This window comes from Sturnus vulgaris, chromosome 9 (assembly GCF_052056855.1).
Source record: "Sturnus vulgaris isolate bStuVul1 chromosome 9, bStuVul1.hap1, whole genome shotgun sequence".
Taxonomy (NCBI): Eukaryota; Metazoa; Chordata; class Aves; order Passeriformes; family Sturnidae; genus Sturnus; species Sturnus vulgaris.
The window spans coordinates 6,696,994-6,718,651 of NC_142251.1; the positions used below are offsets into that span (position 1 = coordinate 6,696,994).

The 21,658-nt window shown below is 36.2% G+C and overlaps 1 protein-coding gene across 9 annotated transcripts in view; it reads left to right on the forward strand.

Annotated features, from left to right (window-relative positions):
• Positions 1-21,658, forward strand: part of BEND5 (BEN domain containing 5) — an 875,016-nt gene that overhangs the window by 33,723 nt on the left and 819,635 nt on the right. For all 9 annotated transcript variants that reach the window (XM_088169744.1, XM_014870680.2, XM_088169743.1 and 6 more), the window contains exon 3: positions 12,810-12,934. In XM_088169744.1, the coding sequence (XP_088025870.1) occupies positions 12,810-12,934 (125 nt within the window). The remainder of the gene's footprint in view (positions 1-12,809; positions 12,935-21,658) is intronic.

Genomic DNA, 21,658 nt, shown 5'->3' on the forward strand with positions numbered 1-21,658 from the left:
AGTTAGAGAACTGAAGTGTGACATTGTGGGAGGATGGAGAAAGGCAGTGCCCTCTTTTTTGTCACACTCGTACTCTTCAGTCTGTTGCTTAGCAGGCCAATCCTAAATGTCTGCAAATATCTGGAACTGAATTACTTGTGCTCGTTATATAATTATTGCAAGGGGAAATTTCAGGAACATGTGACAGACAAGTCATTCCTTTGAAGTGGTTTGGTGTTTGCATGCTTAGAGACAGGACATTAATAGCTTGGTTCTGCAGAGAAAATATTGTTAAAATCCAAAATCTCATAAAGGAAAATGGCACAATTTTAATGGACATAGCAGTGTATTTGAAGGTAGAGATATACAAATACAAATGTCTATACATATATGTATACTTTATAGATGTGAATGTGAATTTTCATGAAAGTTCCTGTTTGTACTTTCGTCTGATTAAAATTTAAGATTAGCATTTAATGTTAACATAATACATGGACTTATAAAAGGTGTATCTATTGTAGAATACAAATTTTCATTGCTGGCTTTATAGCAGTCTTCCCTTCAACTTCCTACCTTGCCCTCTCCTTGCCCTTCTCTCTCCCCATGTTTTAGGCATCATTTTCTGATGAAATCCTCATTTTGTGTTAACATGGGGAGTAAAATAATATGTTGATGGCTTGGATATCTGTTGGTGTTCTGATGATCCCCGAGTAGAGAGAGTGATGTGCTGTCACTCTCTCCATAACTGTCCAAGGTTGAGAATTCTATTACATCTTTCAAAATGTCTTTTTACTTTCATCTGAAAATGAAAATAAGTTGAATCAAATCCAGTTTACATTTGAGCTGGGCTGCATACTCACTTCTGTGTATAAAATCAAACTTGATTTCCTAAGGAGTTTTTTCTGTTAATACAACTTTTTTTCCTCCTTATGACAATTATCATATATGGCTTTTTTTGGTTTGCTTGTTTTGTTTTTTTTTTTTGTTTTTTTTTTTTTTTTTTTTTTTTGTTTTGTTGTTTTTATTTTTTTGTTTTACTGCCACAGTTTGAAGTGAAAGCATTAAGTTAAATTAATTTGACTTTGCTTGGCAAATGGTGATAGTAGCACTTTAACAGCTGTTTGCTTTCCTGGATTGTCCTTGGTGCTGAAATTGCTTTTGTATCTAAACAGCAAAATGTGTTTATAGGGCTACAGAATATGGAGATAAATTTAGCCTGTCAAACAGATATTATTGGGGCTTTTTTTGTGCTGTGTTTCTGGGAGTGGATCCTGACTACGGTGCTTAATTCCAAGCTGTGTGTGCCTTTGGACATCATACAGGACTGTTGTGGAGCTTTTCTCTTTGATTTATGACCTTGCCTGTATGGACTTCTGATCAGATTTTATTCTCATTTAGTGCAAGAGGGGCTAATTATGAAAGTGACAAAGATTCTTTCGTTGTGCTAAAGCTTTTTGAATGACAAAAGGGGGCTTTAAATTAAAATGAACTTTAACAAGGCATTTTCACATTGAAGTGATACACACTCTACCATTGATAGAGTAATTCATTTTCAACCCTTTCTGATTCTATAAACACATTGTCTCACAAGATCAGTAATTTTTTACCTCTCAGGCTAATGAAGAGTGGATGGTAGACCAATGAATTCTCTTTTTGCAGAACTGTTTTGACATTCTTAATTTTTTCTTAAATATCAAAGAAAGGACAAAGAGCTGTGATTTTATTGCATTAATATTAATAATCATTTATCTGCCAGAAAAACATTTAAATATCACTTGACATTTGCAGAGAAAGATTAATGTTTAATTTACTACAAACATAGAAATACTTTGAAATAAAAGGAAACGCTTCCGGATTCAACAAAATAAAAAAACAAAACCAAAACCCCAACAAAATTAAGACAGACATTCAGATATAAAAACCATTGTAACCATAGCAGAAATCAAAAACATGGTGCCATCTAAAATGTCAATATTTAAATTATCACTTCTGATTGAAAAAATAACATCAACTGGACAGTTTTTTAAGGTTTAATTTAAGCTTTAACTGAACAAAGATAAATGAGGTAAGCAGTTTTCTGCTACATCCGTGTGGGTACAGTTACAAAGGCTTGTATAAATTCTAGCAGCATTTTAAAAACAAACCAACATAATGTATTTATGATAGGAACAGTATTGGCATTTCATAACTATTGGTAAATCTGAAAGTCAAGGAGGGACTTCCAGAACTGGCTGGTGTCTGGAGGAAAGGAAAATAGCAAGACACAGGAGTCAGAAAATTATATAAGGGAAAATACAGGAGCAAGTTCCATTACCTACAGAAGGATCAAAATGCTGTGTAATAAAGAGAAAAGTAGAGAAATCACCTTGTTCTACGAAAGAATTTCAGAGTAGGAGCTACGGAGGAGGAGGAGATGAGCAGAAAAGTTGTGTATCAGTCTAATCTGATGAAATGGCTAAAAATGTACCCAGACTGCAGGAAAGTCTATCTGTAAATTTTATCATGGAGATTATATGGTAAGATACCACTTTTAGGCAATGAAATGATGGGATTAATGTATTGAATGAGAATAACATTTCTAGCCCCCAAACTGTTTTTGTGACTAGATTGATAATGGCATAGAGAATCAAGTTCGGTTTTATAATAAACTAAAATAAGACTGTTTCTTCTGCAAAAGCTGTATGTAGGACAGATGCTATTCACATTCAGTATTTCCATGGAAAGTCTATCCTGGCAGTACCTTTTTCCAATAATTTTTTATAAGATAAAGAAAGTTTCAGCTATAAACCCAGTAATTTATTAGTTAAAGGGAGGTTTCTTATCCAGGATCCATCTCAAAAAGCAAGACTCTTTTATAAGGCAATACCTGGAACTTTTCCATTAATACTCTTTAATAAAAAACTTCTGATTTTATTTACAGCTCTGGTGACTTTTGAGAGGTCCTTGAGAATATAATATAAGTCTCTGATTAGAGTTTCCATCTAATAATTTTTATTCAAGTGTCAGTGTGTAGTTATGCTTTGGAAGGATTCCCCTGGAAAAATGGTGATTCTGTGTATAAGGCACCAAACTAGGCCAAATGCAGAATTATAGCATTAATGTTCAGTAATATATCAACAGGAATATTCTCTCTTGTAGGATGAAAGAACTTCCTTGTCTTTTGCATTACAAGAATTCTCAGGGTCTTCGCAAAATGATGAATATATTGAGTAGGAAGCATTACATAAGTAGGATGGCTGTGATGTGCTAAAGAATAAAGAATTTTCAGCTTTTAATTTTTTAAACCATTTTTAATACTTCTTGTGCACACTTGTGCTGTTAGGCAGCAGATATATATGAGAGTGCTTTACATCAGAGGCTGTAGAGAGCAACAGATTTCAGTGGTGTACACTGAGCATCAGGCCCTGACCGAGTCAGTATTTGGAACATGTTCCTGTGTGTGACACACCAGTGGTGGTACATCCCTCTGTGGTACCACAGTTCCTAATCCCTCCTCTGCCTTGCCTGGTGGTTGCTTCCGTGGTTAAGGCTGCAGACGTTGTTATAATTTATTTATTAACTCATTAATTATTTATTTAGGATAGCACCCATTATATGCTAAGTGACTTCCAAACAGAGCTTTCCCCAAATGCTTTTCCTGTAAGAGCTCTGCTCTGAAGGATGTGGTACAAGCACAGCCGTGAGAGACCCATTTTGGGAGCGCACGCTTTGTTAAAGAAAGCTGAGTTTCGTGACACTAATGCAAAACCTCTTTGTATTCTGATTTTCCTTTAACAAAGGTTCACTGCCGTGGATAAATAACTGCCCATCTGTCATTGGAGGCCTTTGGGGAATTGATAAAGAGGGAGCAGAGAAATCTGTTTTTCTGGGGATTTGGTGGATTTGGTGTAGTGGGTGTGCCATGGCCATCTTAGTGCACAGGCCTCTGATTTTTAAGCACTCTTGACACTCCCTACTAAGCTGCTGCTTTACTGCTGCCAGTTTGTGTGTTTACATGATTTTGTGACTTTTTGGAGCATTTGTCCTGCAGTCTTGGGCTCTGTTGATATTTCTGTAATTTATAATACTCTCACAGATGTAGGAGAAGGAGTGAAGAGACTGACTCCATTTTATTAATCTTTTACGATTTCCCTACGCAGTGAACATTGACATTTCATTCTTTGCAGCACCAGGTTTTTAGGTCCTTTAACTGAAAGCATTAGATTTTATTGAAAAGGGCAATTTTGAAATAAGGCTCTTTGGCTGCAAGTGATTAAATATCAATCTCATTTGATCAAAACTATCGAATTCTTTCAGCAAGATTGTATTGTATAATTTCTTAATACGTATGAGAGCCTGCTGTTTACACAATGGTCTTTGTAGTATTTTGGGATATCTGTTACTTGTATATTGTGCTATTTTGCTCATAGTGGTTGTTGAGCAATCATGATCACTGAATATTCAGGAATACTTGTTGCTGTTTTTCACTGTGCTTTAAACTAGCATCACCATTAGGACTGCTCTACTTAATGAACATAAAAATACAGAAAATACTCCAGTTCTAGCTGCTTGTGTTGTCTTTCTAAATTGCATTGTTTACTCTCCTGGACTATAAAACAAAGTTGCAAGTGATGTCAGTAGGTGGCCTTAGGGATTAACACATGCTAGAACTTTAGTTATTTATAATGTGAAATCTCTGTAACTGTATCCTCATTGAAGGAGGAACCTCAAGCCTACTTAATAAATTAATCCCTCTATTCCCCCTTCCTCTTTACCCAGGAATTATTCAAACACCTGTGACCAAGAAAAGTATTTTTTTCTGAAAGGAAGAATCCATCCTAAAGCTATCCATTGGCAGCCCTGTCTGGACTCCCGGTATATTAGAATCATTTTGTAACTGTTTTTAATAAAATAAATCATGGCATTGGCCACCTCACCCCTCCTTCTTTTATATTCAATGAATAGATTTAAGATTGATTATGATTCTCTCTTTTTTTAACCAGTCCTTCTTTCTTAAAGGTTTTCAATTTCCTTAGTTTTCTGTGTGGAAGACAATTCTACCTCCTACTCCTAATTCAGCTAAAAGTTTTAATTTATAAAACTCCTGTGGGTGTTTTAGTCTAGGCCACACACCATTAATATTTCTGCAATTTAACTCAATACAAAGGAATTAAAGATTTGTTCATTACACTTGTTTGGGACCACTAAGAAGCAGTAACTCTGTTCCCAGAGCCTGTGGGCAGAATGCCCCAGGAATGGATGCAGTGCACCTTATTTATGTCACTTGGGAGGAAAAGTATTGGAGAGAGTGGAACTCTGACTGTGATCCTGAAAAGGTCTGGAAAATCAGATCAGCCTCTCATTGTTATGGATTAAGATCAACAACAAAAGAAACAAATAAACCAATAGAGATCTGTAACTTATGTCGTCCCCCCCCCCCCCCCCAAATAGATACAATTTATTTTAATGCTGTTTACACTGCAAAACAAGAAAAGTTTAAAGCTAGAATTTTCACGTGCTCTCAGTCACAATTAGATTTTATCTCTTTGTCTACTTACAATAAAAGCTCAATCAGAATTTCTCGGCCTCTATGAGTGCTACATCCTGACCTACCCTTTGCAGAGATGGAACCTGGCCTTTTACCAGCTGCTGCTAACACCCAAGTCATTGCTCCCATACAATCTTTTTCACAAAAACGACTTATTTACTGTTATATGGATGTCACTACTGATAAAAAGCTTAAAACATTATGGAAACAACAATTTCAACTTAATTGAGGAGGGAAGATAGAAAAGAGACTGAAAATCGTCTGAAGCCTCTAGCTTTTTGAGCCATGTACTTCTGAAATGCTTTGTCTATTTGATATTCTGGACTATTTTTCAAAGAAAATCTGGATTTTGACCAAAAGTGGGATCACGAGCATTGCTGTGGTTTCGACTGAAACATCAGGTTTTTAAAAGAATGCTATATTGCTGAAGAGTACTGAGAGATTTTCTGCAGAACATTGATTTAACTGTGGTACTGAAGATATTACTTTCTGTTGCAGAGCTTGATTTGTGCAATTTTAATAATTTAAACCATAATTTACAGGTGTTGTATATGTGGGTTTTTATAGTGTTGTCTTCTTTTTTCAAATCGTGCTTTGTGGTTTCAGGTATCCTGAGCTGACATATGCTCTGGGCATGAATCTAGGAAATGATGCAAAAACTGTCCTGGGTGTTCAGAGCTCATCCCTATTTCATTAGATGTTTTTTCCTATTTAGAAATCAAATACTACTTAGAAGTTCTTTAGGACTTATTGCCAACTATTTATTGTGAATTCTTTTCACAGGCAAAGACCATAAAGCAAGTGGGAATTTACATCTGATATTCTTAGATGCACTCCTTTCAGAAGATACCTAATCCTTCACTCAAGAGAAGATTTTACAGATCTCAGTCCCTGTAGTTCCTGTTCCATTTAGAACATATCAATAAAATTTCTTTGCATTATCATCTCAATGTGTTTTATGATCCATGAGGATGAATTCCATTGAGATTATTCCATATTCAACATTTTACCTTATTTTGGGAAATACAGAGTTGCATGAAATATAGATTAATGCTGTTTGGCTATCTTGGACTTGATCCCAGGTTCAACCGGTGAAAATGATGTATATTCCAATCTGTTCCTTGGTTGTTTTTGTTTAAAGAATTTGTATAGATTGAAATGCAGCTGCAAGTGTATTAGTGATTTTCTATTGCTTACTTGTCAAGATTTTTATTGTGTGGATGAAAAATAGCATTTCAAAACCTGGCAGCATATTGACAAAAACAGAAGAGCACTTTGTGTAATTCTCTTTTGAAAAACTACCTCTTTTAGAGACAGAGATTGCCTCAGCTACTTCCATTCATATGTATCTTGATCAATAGATTTATTGATAGCTTTTAGCCAAGATTTAATTCTTTTTTATCCTCAGTTCACCATGGTGCTCACTTTTCTGAATTAAGAAACTAGAATTAGGCTCCTATAAGCAAGGCATACAATATGCAAGTGCTCTAGGTGTAAAAGGAGGCATTTGACCTTTTGTTGCTAATCTGTGACAGGTGCAGGCTATTTTCTTCCAAATGGTGTTAATTTTCATGTGCAAATCCACCCCCTGAAACCTGCATTCTATATATCCACCACAGGGGAATTGGTGGTCATCATGAGTACTGTAATGGACAGCTGAGAGGGATAATCACTGATATTTCAGCACATTTATGCTCGCGACTCAGCCGGGTTTAGTGCACTTCTGTTTTCACTGCTTATTAGGGAGGCTGAAGTTAGTTATTCATGGCCGGACAAAAAAAAAAAAAAAGTCTCTGAGAAAGTTCATGTGCCGGGAACAGCACATTGTTACAAATTAGTTTCCTTTACCATTTCTGGCAAACTCATTACAAAGTAATCGTGCCCTGCGCTGAAGTGCACTTCCTCTGGGACCAATAACTGTAAATAAGCAGGGCTGCAAGCTGGCTGATAAGTTGTTGTTCTGAAGATAACGGTCCTTTTTAGCAGAGTGTTTGACCTTTTTCTTTATATTGCCTCAGGCTTGTCTAAGACCCTCAAGGTCTATTTTTCATCTTAAAAATTCACTGTAGGCAAGCACAATGTGCGGTTTAAGAAGATTTTAGGATTGCTTAACATATCTGTATTTTCTTTTCTCGCATTTTTGTGATAATTGTTAGAATGTTTAGTAACTTTAGCTAGCATTTTCTTAAGCAGGTTTTCTTTGTGTAAAGTACACTTTTTATTGATGTAGGAAGCAATATACATTAATATTTTATGAGGACTAAGTGTATGTTGCATGATTAATAAAATAGTATCATTGGGCTTTTTTCTGACTTTGAAAGAAACTTGAAACATGCTATTGACCCCTTTCACTATTCACATTTTGAGAGCATTGCACTAAACATTACTCTGTAAAGCAATTTAAGCAAATATAATTAAGAATTTCGGCTTGAATGATTAAAGGAAAGTATGTCTCCTCTTTTCTCAGTATGCTAAGAGTATTGAACAGAACTGTGACTGAAAATTGAGCGTGTCTTAAAAACAAACCCCAAGGCTAAGTGAAAGTCAGTTTATAGACATTTGGGAATTTGATTTATTCACATCTTCTCATCAGTTTAAAAAGATCTGTGCTAATATTTTTGTAAAGTAAAATAATAATAGAAAAAAATACCCTGCAACTAATTTCAGAGTGCATAAGAGAGAAAATCTAAAATGTCTTGCAGAGTGCTGGCTACCCTAATAAATTACTTGTGTTACTTTTAAGATATAGTCAGAAAGTCATTTGACATCCAGATGTGCACCCAAATTATTGGCTTAGAATGCCAACCAGTTCAGGTTTTATTGCTCATAATGTTGTTGGGGTTTTTTTTCCCTTGCAAGTCATGCTACTCAATCAGTTCATTAATCATACATATACCTTAAATAACATTAATATCTTGTGTTTTATAATGTTAACCCCAAAATACAGTGCTAATCACAAGATATGGAGGCTTTGGAGAATGCTGTATACTCTCATATATCCAGCTTCTGTATTTACGGAATGGAGTGGTGATGAGTTCATGTGGGCATGAACTCAAAGTGAAGTAAAACAAAGCTGATGAATTAGTAGAGTGAGACTTTAAAATCTGCTTTTAGAAGAATATACTTAACCAATGAGGTTATGAACAGACTCTCTAACTGATCTCACAAATGACCAAACTAGAAATGTGCACAGCATAACTGTGCACACGAAGGGTCATACAGTGGTTGTATCATGACTGAAAACTGTTGGTAGGTACATTACACAAAATTGGTGCTATCTGTCTTTCTCTTACATTTGTCACAATTTCAGCACAGAAACTGTTGGCTGCAGGTGCTGCAAAATACAGTGTATGCATTGTGGAATTGCACAGAAGTTCCTGGGACACAGGAGGAACTTGCTGTCTACCCACTTATTAAGGAGTTTTCTCTCTTGCTATATATTTAGCAAAAAGACAAGAAAAAAAGTTATGGAACCTTTCACAGTTATTAAAAAAAAAATCAGTTTAGAGGTGGTTTGCACTTAAGAAAAATATTGTTTCTTTTCAGTGTTAAAATGTTAAAATGGCTTAATATCTAAATGGAATGCTGTAATCAATATTTTAATTCCCATTCCATAGTTTCTAATGCATGTCACTGTGGTAGTGGAATACAATTCTCATCCATTATAACAAATGTATTTCCCATGATTACAGCACTGTGAAGGCAGGACAAAAAACTTGTTCGGTTTGTTTATGAGATTAACATTGGGAAGTTTATATCCTTTCTTGGACACCAAGAAATGTTTTTCAGTGGCATTATCAGTTTTCTACAAAGCATCTCTTAAAGCGAGGAGGTGTTTTGTTCCTACAGTTCTTGGCTTCTTTGTACCAAAACTGCTGTCTTGTTTAATGACATTGCTATGTGGGCTGAAATTAGGCTGACAGATTGTGAGCAAAGGCTGTGATATTACAAACAATAGTCTATTGAGCTTGAGGAACTTGTTGAATTAGTTACCGAAGGCATTAGTGCTCAGTGCTCTTTAGCATCTGGAAGACAGAGAAGAAATAGTGGGCTAATGAAATGTCCAAATGACACCCAACTGCAAAGGGCTGCAGGTGACAATGGCAGCTGACGTGTGCCTGGTAAGAGGCAAAAACTAATAATGAACTAATAAACTCACAAAAGGAAAAAATAGTGCATTCAGAGGGAAGAGAGTATTCAAATCAAGAGAGAAAACCATGTTGGAGTTCCTGAGGAATAAAGCACCCAAATGATTAAATTTTAAGGGCTCTGCTGGATTTGAGATGGGTTTTCCAGAGCAGATTAGATGGCAGTGGCTCCAGCACATCAGCTCTTCACCATCCGTGATTCCCCTGACATCACTACAGTTCTCCAGTGCTAGTTTAGGGATCCTGAGGACTCTCTAGAGCAGTTCTGAGAGGGTCATCTGTTCCCCATCCAGTTCGGGTTAGCTTGATGTTGAAAAAGAAACTGAAATGTGCACAAGGTCAAAATCAAGGTCTCATTTTCCTCTGTTTTAATTATTCACTTAACAATCTTTTAGTTTCTTATGCCTTGCAGTACAAGTTTTTAATGGTCTTTGAACTTTAAATATGAATTTAATTGCTTCCATGTCCTTATTTGGAAGTAATTCCATCAAAATTTGCACCTCTGCTCTATGCTGCAGATAACTTAATCCATATCTGGAATTGCTGGGATAGCTGGGAGGCATGTATTAGTTTATTAGTTTATTGCGAGATGGACCAAGCCCCCCATCTGTGTTCACCCAGCCTGCTGCCTTAACCCGAGAGAATCTGCCAGGATCACATGCTCAGGCTGGAGTGAATCCACACAGCAAACTTGGTCCAAAGACATCTAAATCTGTGACCTGTAATGCAACTGGAATCTAAACTTCAAGGATGAATACCTTGGACTACCTAAATCCTGAAATATCCAAGGAATATTATTAGCCCAGCTATATCATTTATGCATGATGTTTAATGAAAAAATACAGCAAAACGAAGTCAGTTAATTAAAGGTATTACAATGCAATAGCTTGGTTTTACCATTTTTATTTACTTTGGATAATAATCTGTAGGAAATTGTAGTTTATGCTAAGATTTGAGTTCAGGTGTCTAAGGGATGTGTCTGACCCCTGTGGCAGAATATGCACTTAGATGTGTTGGGGACTTCAGCTGAAGCCAGGAGCTGTGGTGGGTTGGCTTTGCCCACCCAGTGCTCACTCACTCCCTCCTCACCAGGACAGAGGTGAAAATAAGGGGAAAAATCTCGTGGGTCGAGGTGCAAACAGGGAGGGCACTCAACAATGGGCTGCACAGGCAAAACAAGTAAATTCAAGTAAAATTCAAGGAGAAATTAAAACAATGCCTTCTCCCTGCCCTTCCCAGTTTCTCAGGATCAGCTTCCCCACTCAAGGAGGGGTGCAAGGGGCTGAAGGCTGATCCTTCCTCACTCCCCTGCTCCACCTTTCCTGCCTTTCCCTTCCCAGGGCTGCAGTCCTGCCAGGAGCACCTGCTCCAGCCTCTCCCCACAGGACACAGTGGAGTCTCTGTGCTGGCTCCCAGAGCATCCCCTTCCCTTCTCCTCCTCCTCCTCCTCACCCCCCAGTTCTCCTCAGGCTGCCTTGCCTCTCTGCCTGTGTAGGATTTTGCCCTTCACTGGACCCATTTTCACCCCCTGGGCTGAGGGGCTGGGCTGTGCCATGGGTGAGGCCATTCTGGAGCCGTCTGGGAATGTGAAGGACAGGCTGGAATGGGCAGGGGCAGCGCAGCCTCTCCCAGAGCCGGGGCTGCAGCCCCACTGCTGGCACCTGGTGACTTTATGTTTGCCACAGGTGTTCTGGCTCCCCAACAGAGCTGTTTTTTCAAATATTTCCAATGCCAAGTGTCTCCTTGAGGCGAGCCCTCAGGAACAGATTGAGAGCGTGGAGCAGAGGGAAGCAGTAGAGAGAATTTTCTTCTGAAAAGAAGGATGTGGGTAGGAAAGTAGAGGATAACATTAAAAATAGAGAAGATTAAACATGTTAGTAAAGCCAGAAACAATTTAGGATAAGGTAGAAATCCTGGAACTGTATTGATAAACAGAATTAAAAATGTCTTTTTCCTGCTTCTTTTCCAGCCCAGAGCAGCAGATCAGCTGAATTTTGCTGCTCGTGCTGGTATTGAGCAATGTGTTGCCAGAGAACAGTCCTATTGACTGCAGTGGGACTTGCTGAGGAGGGAATTGTTTAGCTCAAATAACCTTATAAATACACATTAGAACCCAACGGTATATTTCCAACCCAAAAATATATATCGAACCCCCAAAATATATTTGAAACCCTAAACCCAGGTTTTCAGTGCTACTTTTTAGAAAGAAATATAATTTAGCTAAAACATGGCCCTGTCTTACAAGACCTGATGAGATGGGTTTTGGATTGGATCAGGAAAATGCAAAGTCTTATTTTTGTAGTGTATAAATGGAATGGACAGTCTAAACCCTGCCTCTAAAAATCTTGGCACACTTCAGAGGAAAAATGCCATTTTAGCAATTTAAAAGCACTTAGTGGGTTTTCCCAGTGCTGAACTTCATTTCTATAGCCAGTGTGGTTGCCTGCTGAATAATGCCATAGGGGACAATGTAGCTCTGACTATATTTAAAAATACTATTCCATGAAATTCACTAGGAACAAGCTGAAGCAAAATCTCATTTGTGTCTTTGGAATGAGGTGATAGTGGCTGTAAATGGTGAAGGAAAAGGGTTGAGATGGTTTTTGAATCACAGAGGAGATAAAGGCAAGACCATCTGTGGGGAGAGAGGGATGCTTAGAGCAACAGCCAGAGGGGCCAAGCAGAAATCTGGAGACTCTTTAATGTTACAGGGACTTGAACAAGAGCAGCAATTGGAAAGAAAGAAATCCTAACAGGTGGGGACTAAAAGATGTGCAGAGACATCATTAGAAAAGTGAAAAAAAGAAAAAAAAGGAAACAATTAAAAGGATGTTAGGACGCATAATTGGAATATATAGATAAGACGAGACAAAAGGTCAATTTGATTGAATAATAAAAATCTGTGTTGTCTTCTTTTTGTTGTATTCATATGCATGTAGCTTACTGCTATATATTTTATTTTATGACTACAATTAAGCCTTTAAAAATAATTGTGAACTACCTATAAAAATTAACTCTGAACTGTTGTAAGGCCTGTTATACTTGCATATTTTAACCAACAGCAGTGGAAGTTTTAAAATCTTTTGTCAGTGTTGTTCCTGGAGAGTTGATCAGCCATTCATTAAAACACTTCCTGTTCTGTCTGTTCTTGGTAGGGAACCTTGGGCGGGTTGACCACATCACAGAGTTTGAGTATGACCTTTTCATCAGGCCAGACACCTGCAACCCACGCTTCCGAGTCTGGTTCAACTTCACTGTGGAAAACGTGAAGGAGTCACAGGTAAGTGACAATAAATTAAATGGTATGGTAGCTTCAAAAATTGAGTTTGCAACTCAAAATTTTCTTTGAAATGTATCTTTGTTCTTTGAATTTTTATAAACAAAAGCAAGTATCAGCAGGAGTGGGTATGACCGTGCTTTTCAGCTATCCAAGACAGGAAGTAATTGCAAAGAAAATGTAATTTTTGCTAACTAACAGAACTGGTATTTATAATGGCTGCCATGTATTTGTGCTTTTGCACTCCGACCAAATATGTGTGTTAATATATGGAAAAGAAGTCCATCATGGATGTTCAAATATTATCACTCAAGCCTTCATTTAATGCATGTAGAACAATGGGGTAGCTTTGCAAGCAGGCATTTCCCTCCTGACTTGTAGCACAGGAGTTGCTTTGCCAACGTGTCCCTTGTGAAAAAGGAGTTTTAAATGTGAAGCAAATTGATAGGCAACTGTTTCACTTACTTTTAAATAATATTTTTTGCAGTAAAGATACCTCTTAAGAAAGAAACTTCCTTGCTCTATTTTTTCACTTGTATACTTATAAAAGTTACATACTAACTTTCACATTGAAGAAAAAGGAAAAAAACCTCATTTCACTTTTCACATGCACCTTGAATTTTGTTCTGGTGGCCTGCCTTAGTTAATCAGAATCAGTCTGTCATTTTTACTTAATGGAAATAAAACATATTTAGTAAGAGAAAAAAAACCTGCAGAAGCTTGATATTTGTACTCCTGCGAGACTAATATCTTAATATCCAGCACTGTATCATTCCTGTTACAACTGGAAATCATGAAATTGTTTATCTATCGTCCTGGAGCCTGATACTTTATCAGACAGACCCTTTCCCCTGCTGTGCCTTACTCAGCTATGATCAAATTATATAGTCATGAGATGAATGGGAATCTGTCTCAAGGAGGCAAAGAGATCGGGTAGAAAGATACAATATATATCTAGTGCTTACAGGATATTTGTTTTCATGGTTGTCTACATGAAAGAGAATGGTTCCACTATTAACTTTGACTTGTGAGGTCTGTTTTTATAATGTGTGCTCCTATAATCTTTTTCTCATCTCTCCAATTTCCGTTAAAATGAGACCTGCCTGGACGTAATCTAGTCTGGAACCTTTTTTAGGTCTTTGTACTACAGGCCATGGGCAGCATTAGTCATTGCAGCTCAGCTATATTAAATGAAAGTTAGAAGTTGCTACATCAAACATACTGTGTAATATAATCTATTTTCTGCATTTTGATTATTTTATTTTATGTTTTACTAGAAGATAGTAACAAGGAAGCCCAAACTAGTCAGTATTACTTCAAAATGTTGCACTAATACAAATATAGAGGACCTTTGGCCACGTTATGTATAGAAGTAGATATTTTAATAGCTCTCTATAAATCGTTACCTGGATAATATTGTATTTATTTTTGAGGTATCATATAAGTAATTTGTGAAGAAGGCACATCTATATGTTTATATTTATTAAGTCTGGTTTCAGCCAGTTGGATAATGACTCACAAAGAGTAGCTACTTTTGTTTTTATATTATCTGTTAGTGCAGTATTTAGTGTTATTAATCTACTGGTAAATGAAAAGAAAGACCAGTTATACATTCCAGCCAATCTTACCATCCACGCATTATTGTTCTGCAAGAAAACAGGTTCTTTGAATTCTGGTTTTAATTTTCTTAAGTCATGGAGCTTCCACTTCCTATTTCTCAAAACTGTTTTATAGACTCCTCTCACTTACAGTAGTGTTGCTTGATTTTTAGCCTAAAGCTTTCCTTTATTTAATCCCACAATTCCCAGTTGCAATTCTGCTTAGTAATAACTCCTCTTGGTGCAAATAAATCCTCATCATCCCTGACTAACATTTATATTTCTGTAAATTATAACATTCCTCATCATTTGTGTCTCTACCTAGCTATCCTGTTTGGTTCTTTCAGCCCTATATCCCATAGACCACTTTACCTTTTAAGTATTTTTCCGCTTTGGGGCCTTTGGACTTTCATCATAAGTGAATCTTTCAGTCCTTTGATAATTAGCCCAGTTTCCCAAGGAAGCAAAGCTCGTATGATCACAGCCTACTTGCTAGCCTAGGTTTTGTGTGGCTGCTGTTCCCTCTCCTCTCTTTTCTCCTTCAATAGCTTCTTAACTCTTGGCCAGTTTCAGCACCACTGGACAGGAATTCCTGTAAGTTTTGGGGAAACAGGCTGCCAGATGGGCAAGAGACCCATTAGTGTTCCCACTGGCAGACAGGCTATAGTATGAGATCATTTCTTATTAAACATCAGAGAATCCACAGAGGAGATGAATAGGAGAAAGTACTCATTGGAATTTGCATTTTTAAGATACCAGACAATCCAACCATGAAATCCAAATCCATAGCATTTAGTAATTTTTCTTCTTGCAGAACTTCTTGTTTTTATTATTATTCTTCCTCTTCCAGTTCCTTCAATATTTTCTTTATAGTGCGGAACTAAAATTTAATGGATAATTCTGAGTATGCTAATCCCAATTTACAGAGAAGGGGCTTGAGTCCCTTTGCTCTGTTACTGCCTCACTATAGACAGCTGGAAATTGCAGCAGCCTTTTGTTGCTGTATCACTATGGAAACTCAGGCCTAATTTGTTTTTCCCTATCATACAGAAGTCTTTTTCAGAGTGATTGCTTCCTTGCTCCTGTTACGTATATCTGAGGTTACTGTTGTGCTTCATAGGTAATAGAGCTAAGCTCTGTACCATGCCAGTGACAGCCCTAATATTTCCAGAATTATTTTTATTTGGTTTATTTGATGTTCACTTCCCGATGTTGAAGTAGAACCAACAGGTCTTTTTTAATTTGGAAGCTGGTAAATTAATTTCTTCCTCCTTATGATTTGGACTTCTACATCAGACATTTTATGTTGTCAGTTTTATACTTTTTTTAACACGGAAAAAAGATTTTTAAAAAATAGCTAATCCTTATATTTATGGGAGGAAATGAATCAGCATGTAAGATACCTGCAAGATGTAAAATTTGGTCTTTTGGTCTCCTTATATGGTTTCTGTCTTGCAGGTCAGTTGGTCTGAAAAGATCTGAGCTATGATTTTTTTTGTCTCTTCTTTGGTGAATTCAATTAACACCAATTGAAAAGAAAAAACCGAAACTGATTTGTTATATGTAAGGAAAACACATGGACTTTTATGATTTGCACATATCCATGAAAGGGAGAGTGAAGGAAATAGGATTTGCTGTGGAACACATGGTCTCATGGGCAAAGCCTCCAATTTCTCTAATTATATACATGTCACAGGCTGCTCTCTATTCCTGATAATGCTCTTTGCTGGGCAGGGTTTGCTTCCTATCCACTTCAGCCATGGCCCTTAAAACACCATCTACGATTTTGCTAAATTTCTTCTCTCTGCAGTCGGAAATTGGATGAACAAATTTCATCTCCCAATTGCATTTCAAGTATTTTAAATACACAGTGCTTCAGGTTCAAGATTACCTCTGAGCTAGAATGGCTGTAATGCTATTATTAACAGCAGTGATTCATTTTAACTTTTTGGGAAAAAAACCCAGTGTATATGTGTGATAAATTATAAAAAATATGCTGGTGTACCAATATTGGAGGATTTTGCAGGTGAAAATAATGATTATTGTTTTTTAGGGCCGTAGCCAGAAATTCTTCTCAAGTGCTTGACATTCACTGTTCCAGATACTGTAACCACACTGGAAATAAATGATCTTTGTCCCGAAAAAATTATTTTTAAGCAATTTGAGAAGAGATAAGAGTTAAATACAGGAAAGCAATGAAAGGATTAAAAATATTTGAGGATTTTTGATTTAACATGCAACAGCCATATTATACCCCTAAGCAATGCACATCTAGGCCTCATGACAAATTCTGTGTGTGTGTACCCTGAGCAGCTCTGCTGTCTGATGAATCATGTGGAGAAATGGTATTTTCACTGAGATTAAAAAAAGAATTTCCAACAGAAGGGGTTTCCTAATAGTGCCAAATTTTGTTCTGTAAGTGTTGATAAACACATTTGGAGTTCGTCATCACAAAGGTACTGACAAAATATACCAAGAAGGATAGAGGAGAATGGATATTTGGCAGCTAGGACTTTATCATTACTTACAGTTAATAAATCAATCCAGATTGAGGTTAAAATCAAAGAACCAAATGTTATTTACTTCAAAGACATTCTCTCTGTTACTTCAGTTGCTGTTGCACTGAAACTAGAATTTTGACTCATGAAGTTTTTTTTGTTTTTTTTAATGTGTGAGTATGGATCAGGAAAAAGGATAGCCTGTTTTTCAGAAATTTAAACAGGATGCCCAGGTAAGACTGAGATTATCATAGCTGGACATTATTATGAATGCATGGAACTGTCATTTTCTGTTTTTTTGTTCTACACTGTTTTGTAAAACATAAAAGGCTATAAGATCTCTATTGTCTTTAATTGATTAGATATTCAGGAAATATTTGTTATTGACAGTGGATTTTACAATATGTTCAGGCATGTTTTTACTCTCCTAAAACAAGTCAATGATCCTTAGCAGACAATGGCTTCTTTATGATGATACAGCTGTGATTATTTAAAGATACGAGTGATACATGTATAGGGAAAGATAATGTCTCTCTTTATACCAACTGATACATTTTGGAGAGGCAGGGGGAAAAAAAGAAAAGCAGGCATAATTTGAGGTACTCAACCTTTTTTTCTGACCTAAGAACTCGTTCTGTGCAGTTAATTCCTGCATCTAAAGTAAGATGGAGTGAATATGACATCAAAAGCAGGCTAAAGTTGGAAACAGGTTACCTTTTTACTTTCTTCTTCTTAAGCAGACATGCTCTGCTCTTCGGTCATTTGGGGATTTAAGTTGCTGGTATCAAGATGCTTTACAATGTCTTAGACTCTTTCCAGCTTCTCAATTGAGAAGAGAGATATTTTCTTAACTGTGCATTAAAGACTATATGGCATTTACCTAGCTTTGGAAAATGAATATGTAGAAGGGCATGTTTTTTTGAAAGAGTACAGATCTGAAATTTTGAAGTGAATACATTTGAAGTGAATGAATAAAGCATTTTTTGCAACAATTCCTAACCAACCTTAAATGCATAATTTCTTTTGTGTGTTTCATTGCATATACCTTCTTAATAAGTTAGGTATATGTAACTCATTTATTAATAATTTACGTTAATAATTTATTAGTCTTCCTCTGGTCGGCTCCTGTAATCTCTCTAAATAGCTATTTATAGGAATTTTCAAGGAGAATCACTAGATTATTTGAATTTGCCCTGTTTTGGAAGCCCCCAGCTGTTACCCATCTTTATGTACTCATGTGAATTTTTCGCACGCTAGAAAGAGACGTCCAATTTTGGTATTTTAGTCACCGTTTACCCAGGTAGGCAAAACCCAATCTTTTTCATGTCCCAGTTTCGTTTTGTCATACGAATTTATTTTGTTTCCTTGCTTCTGATACTTTTCTTGAAAACCCTCTGTATTTGAGAGGTTAAATGGGTATTGGTAACCCAGCTGACACTACCAGCTCACATTCCCATTTTGACTTCAAGATGTAACTGTGAGTAGCATCACTGCTATAACTTTTCATTACTGCTTACTGTTGTGTTAGTATTGATTTAGTTAGAGCAGTATCAAATTTTTATTTGCTTCATACGTGAGTGAAGTTTTTGCTTTTCTCTTAGCTATCAAATAGTGGATTTCAGTTTTTGTGGCTGAACTTAGTTGAGATTTAAACTTCGACATGCATCTAAGGCTTCTGGGTTTGTCAGTCATTATCATTCATCATTATCATGTCATATCATACCATGATTTATTTTTCCCTTGGAGAAAAGCAAATACTGCATAAAGGTTGAAGTTACAATCATTTTTCTAAGATTAAAAAGGAGAGAAAGCTGTCTTGAAAGATTTTCATCAGGAAAAATTAAGTACAAAAAATTAATCCGAATTAGAGAATGATTTCAGTGAAAATTCCTGAGTGTTTACTAGCAAATACGACAACAGTTGAACAAAATAAGAATTTGTATCCTTTGCGATACCTTTCAGAATTTAATAGCAGCAAAAGTCTGGACTTTGAGTTGGTTTTTGTTTAATTTGATGGCATCCCTGTGTATGACAATGTTGCACTACATATCCTGCACTGGCCAAGTTCCTTAAAGGTGTATTTGTGTGCAAATGTATATTTTATATATAAACATGTGCCTAAATCTATGTCTATCTGCCTAGAAAACATGAGAGGCTGAGGTGAGTGCATTTGGATAATATCATTTTAGTAACAGCTTTACTACAGGGTAAGAAGATTATTTCTTTGAGTAGCACATGCCTTTCAACTTGAAAAAGATGGGAAAAGAAGGATGGAGGCAGAATCATGATGTGAATTTTGTAAGACCTTGTGGTACTATAATGCTGGGTAATATGAGTCTGTTACTTTTTATTAGGGAAGGGGTTGAATTATCTGGAATTTGTATTAAAAATAAAAATGGATTATTTCAAAGCAGCCTTTGTATTTTTAAAAGTAGTTTTACCAATCCCTGTGTTGGAATGTAAATCAAAAGTGCATAGGGTCAGACCATACCTATAGCAGTTGAGGTAATCATTTACTTACTGAGGAAGCCATAAGAAATGATAATTAAATAAGGGACAAAGTGATGACATTTAAAATAGATTGCATGTGCCTCTCAACATTTAAAAAAAGAAAAATCAATTGAACATACTGCAGTTTTGAAGAAAAATAATGGTACCATTTTGGAAACTTGTGCCTGTATTGGTCATGTATAAAATTAGGTTTATAAATGATGATTCTTCCAAGTTGGAATCCTTTCAAGTATGTATAATTTTATTTTGGATCAATAATTCAGTTGTGCTTGGAATAGATTGAGGGTGCATGTGAAACTTTGGTAAGTGCAATATAGTGTGCATCTCCATGAAATTTTCCAAAGCTGTCATGACAGGCAGCATCCTTTGAAAAGTAATGAACGCAGGTAACTTGGTAAACACAGGAAATAGTCAGCGTTACCAGAACAGCATCTGTCCTGGTGAAATAGTCACTCTTGGCAAGGCAGTGTTAAATTCATAAACTTTTTCTGTTCCAGGTGTCTGTAAGAACATTTCAGATGCCAGTGTTCAGTAATTATTATAGCACACACACTGTAAGCTTCAGATTTAACACTGTCTTTCGCCTGCAGGAATCTAATGGCCAGGTGTGTTTAATTTCCTATGATGGTGGCATCTGTCACTCAAAATGTCAAAAATACATTATGGATGTCATCAACAAAATCAGCACTGTGATAATCTTGATGTCAGTGATGTGACATGCTTGCTTTTCTTTCAATTTAAAACCTTTTTGATTTCTGATTAAATACTCCTGTTTTTAGTTCCAGAGTGAATTGTCTTCCATGCAAATTTGGTTTCATTTTCCTTTTATTACTGAAAAGTTTTTATATTAGAATGTGGAAGCATACATTGAAGAAGTGAAGATGAAATGTTTAGAACTTTCCTGGATTTTTAAATATTTTTAATTCAGAATAATTTTCAATTCTTAAAATTCAGTATAATCTATTTCTCCCCTTGATTTCTGAGGGAGCAAAGTTCCTACAATGTTAAATGCTGCAGAAAAATTCCATCCTCATCTCAATTAAATATTTTGTTCCTTTGCTATACTACTTGTAACTATATGTTTAGTTTATAAAACTCTGGAGCTATCACAAATTAAGATATGCACTTTGAACTTTTTTAGGGAGCAGAAAAAAATGCCACGATTTGTAACTACTTTCTTTTTGTTTGTTAGTTTGTTTTTACTGTTAATTGAAACTGGAAAACTGCATCGGTTACCCGAGATAGTACATTCTATGTAGTTAAACTATTATGTTTCTTCCAACAAAATATATTTTAATTTATCTACTGAAGAAGCTGTCAAATACTCTGTAAAATGACTGTGCCATTTTTTTTTTCTTTGAGAAATTAAGGAAAATTAACTCTGGATTTTTTAAACTGACTCTCAACCCAGAGCTGCTTTATTTTATATACAAAATGCAAAATAATCAGCTGAGTGATTCTGATGATTGAGTACAGTTCCCTCAGTTTAGGGTCTGACCTGTACACCCTGGATATGCAACATCTGCTGTTATACCACAGCTCAGGATGGCTCTGGTAATTTTTTTGTGATTTGAGAAGCTCTGTGGAAGCTTCTAATTTTCATAGTAGCACTACCATGATGAACTGTGGCTCATTACTGTAAACTGATGGCAGCTGTTAATACTATTACAGGCAGAGACTTTTTATTTAAGGGAAACATTAGCCAGTAACTGGTAGATTTCTGACACAGTATTACATAAGGCTTCCTGTTAGGAAGGAGAGCAAAGAGAAATGGATTTGAACCCATTAGTATCAGAATTACGTGTCAAAAAGCTAGAGCAGAGTTCAATTTATTTCTGCAATAAAGTGTAAGCTAGAGATTGACTTGACAATTATTTTACCTTACATTGCTCTGGTTGTTCTGAGATGACTATTCCAACATCAAATCATCTTGTTTGGACATCTTTTACAGAATAACATGATAGTCTAAATATGCATTATGTTATGTAGGAACTAAAACTCGGCAGGTTTTTTCAAGTAGAAATGAGTTTTTTATTACTCCTTTTACTAGAGGATGTATATACAGTGGAACACATTCAGCATAGATTTAAAACAACTGCATGTATTTTCTGCTAAATCTA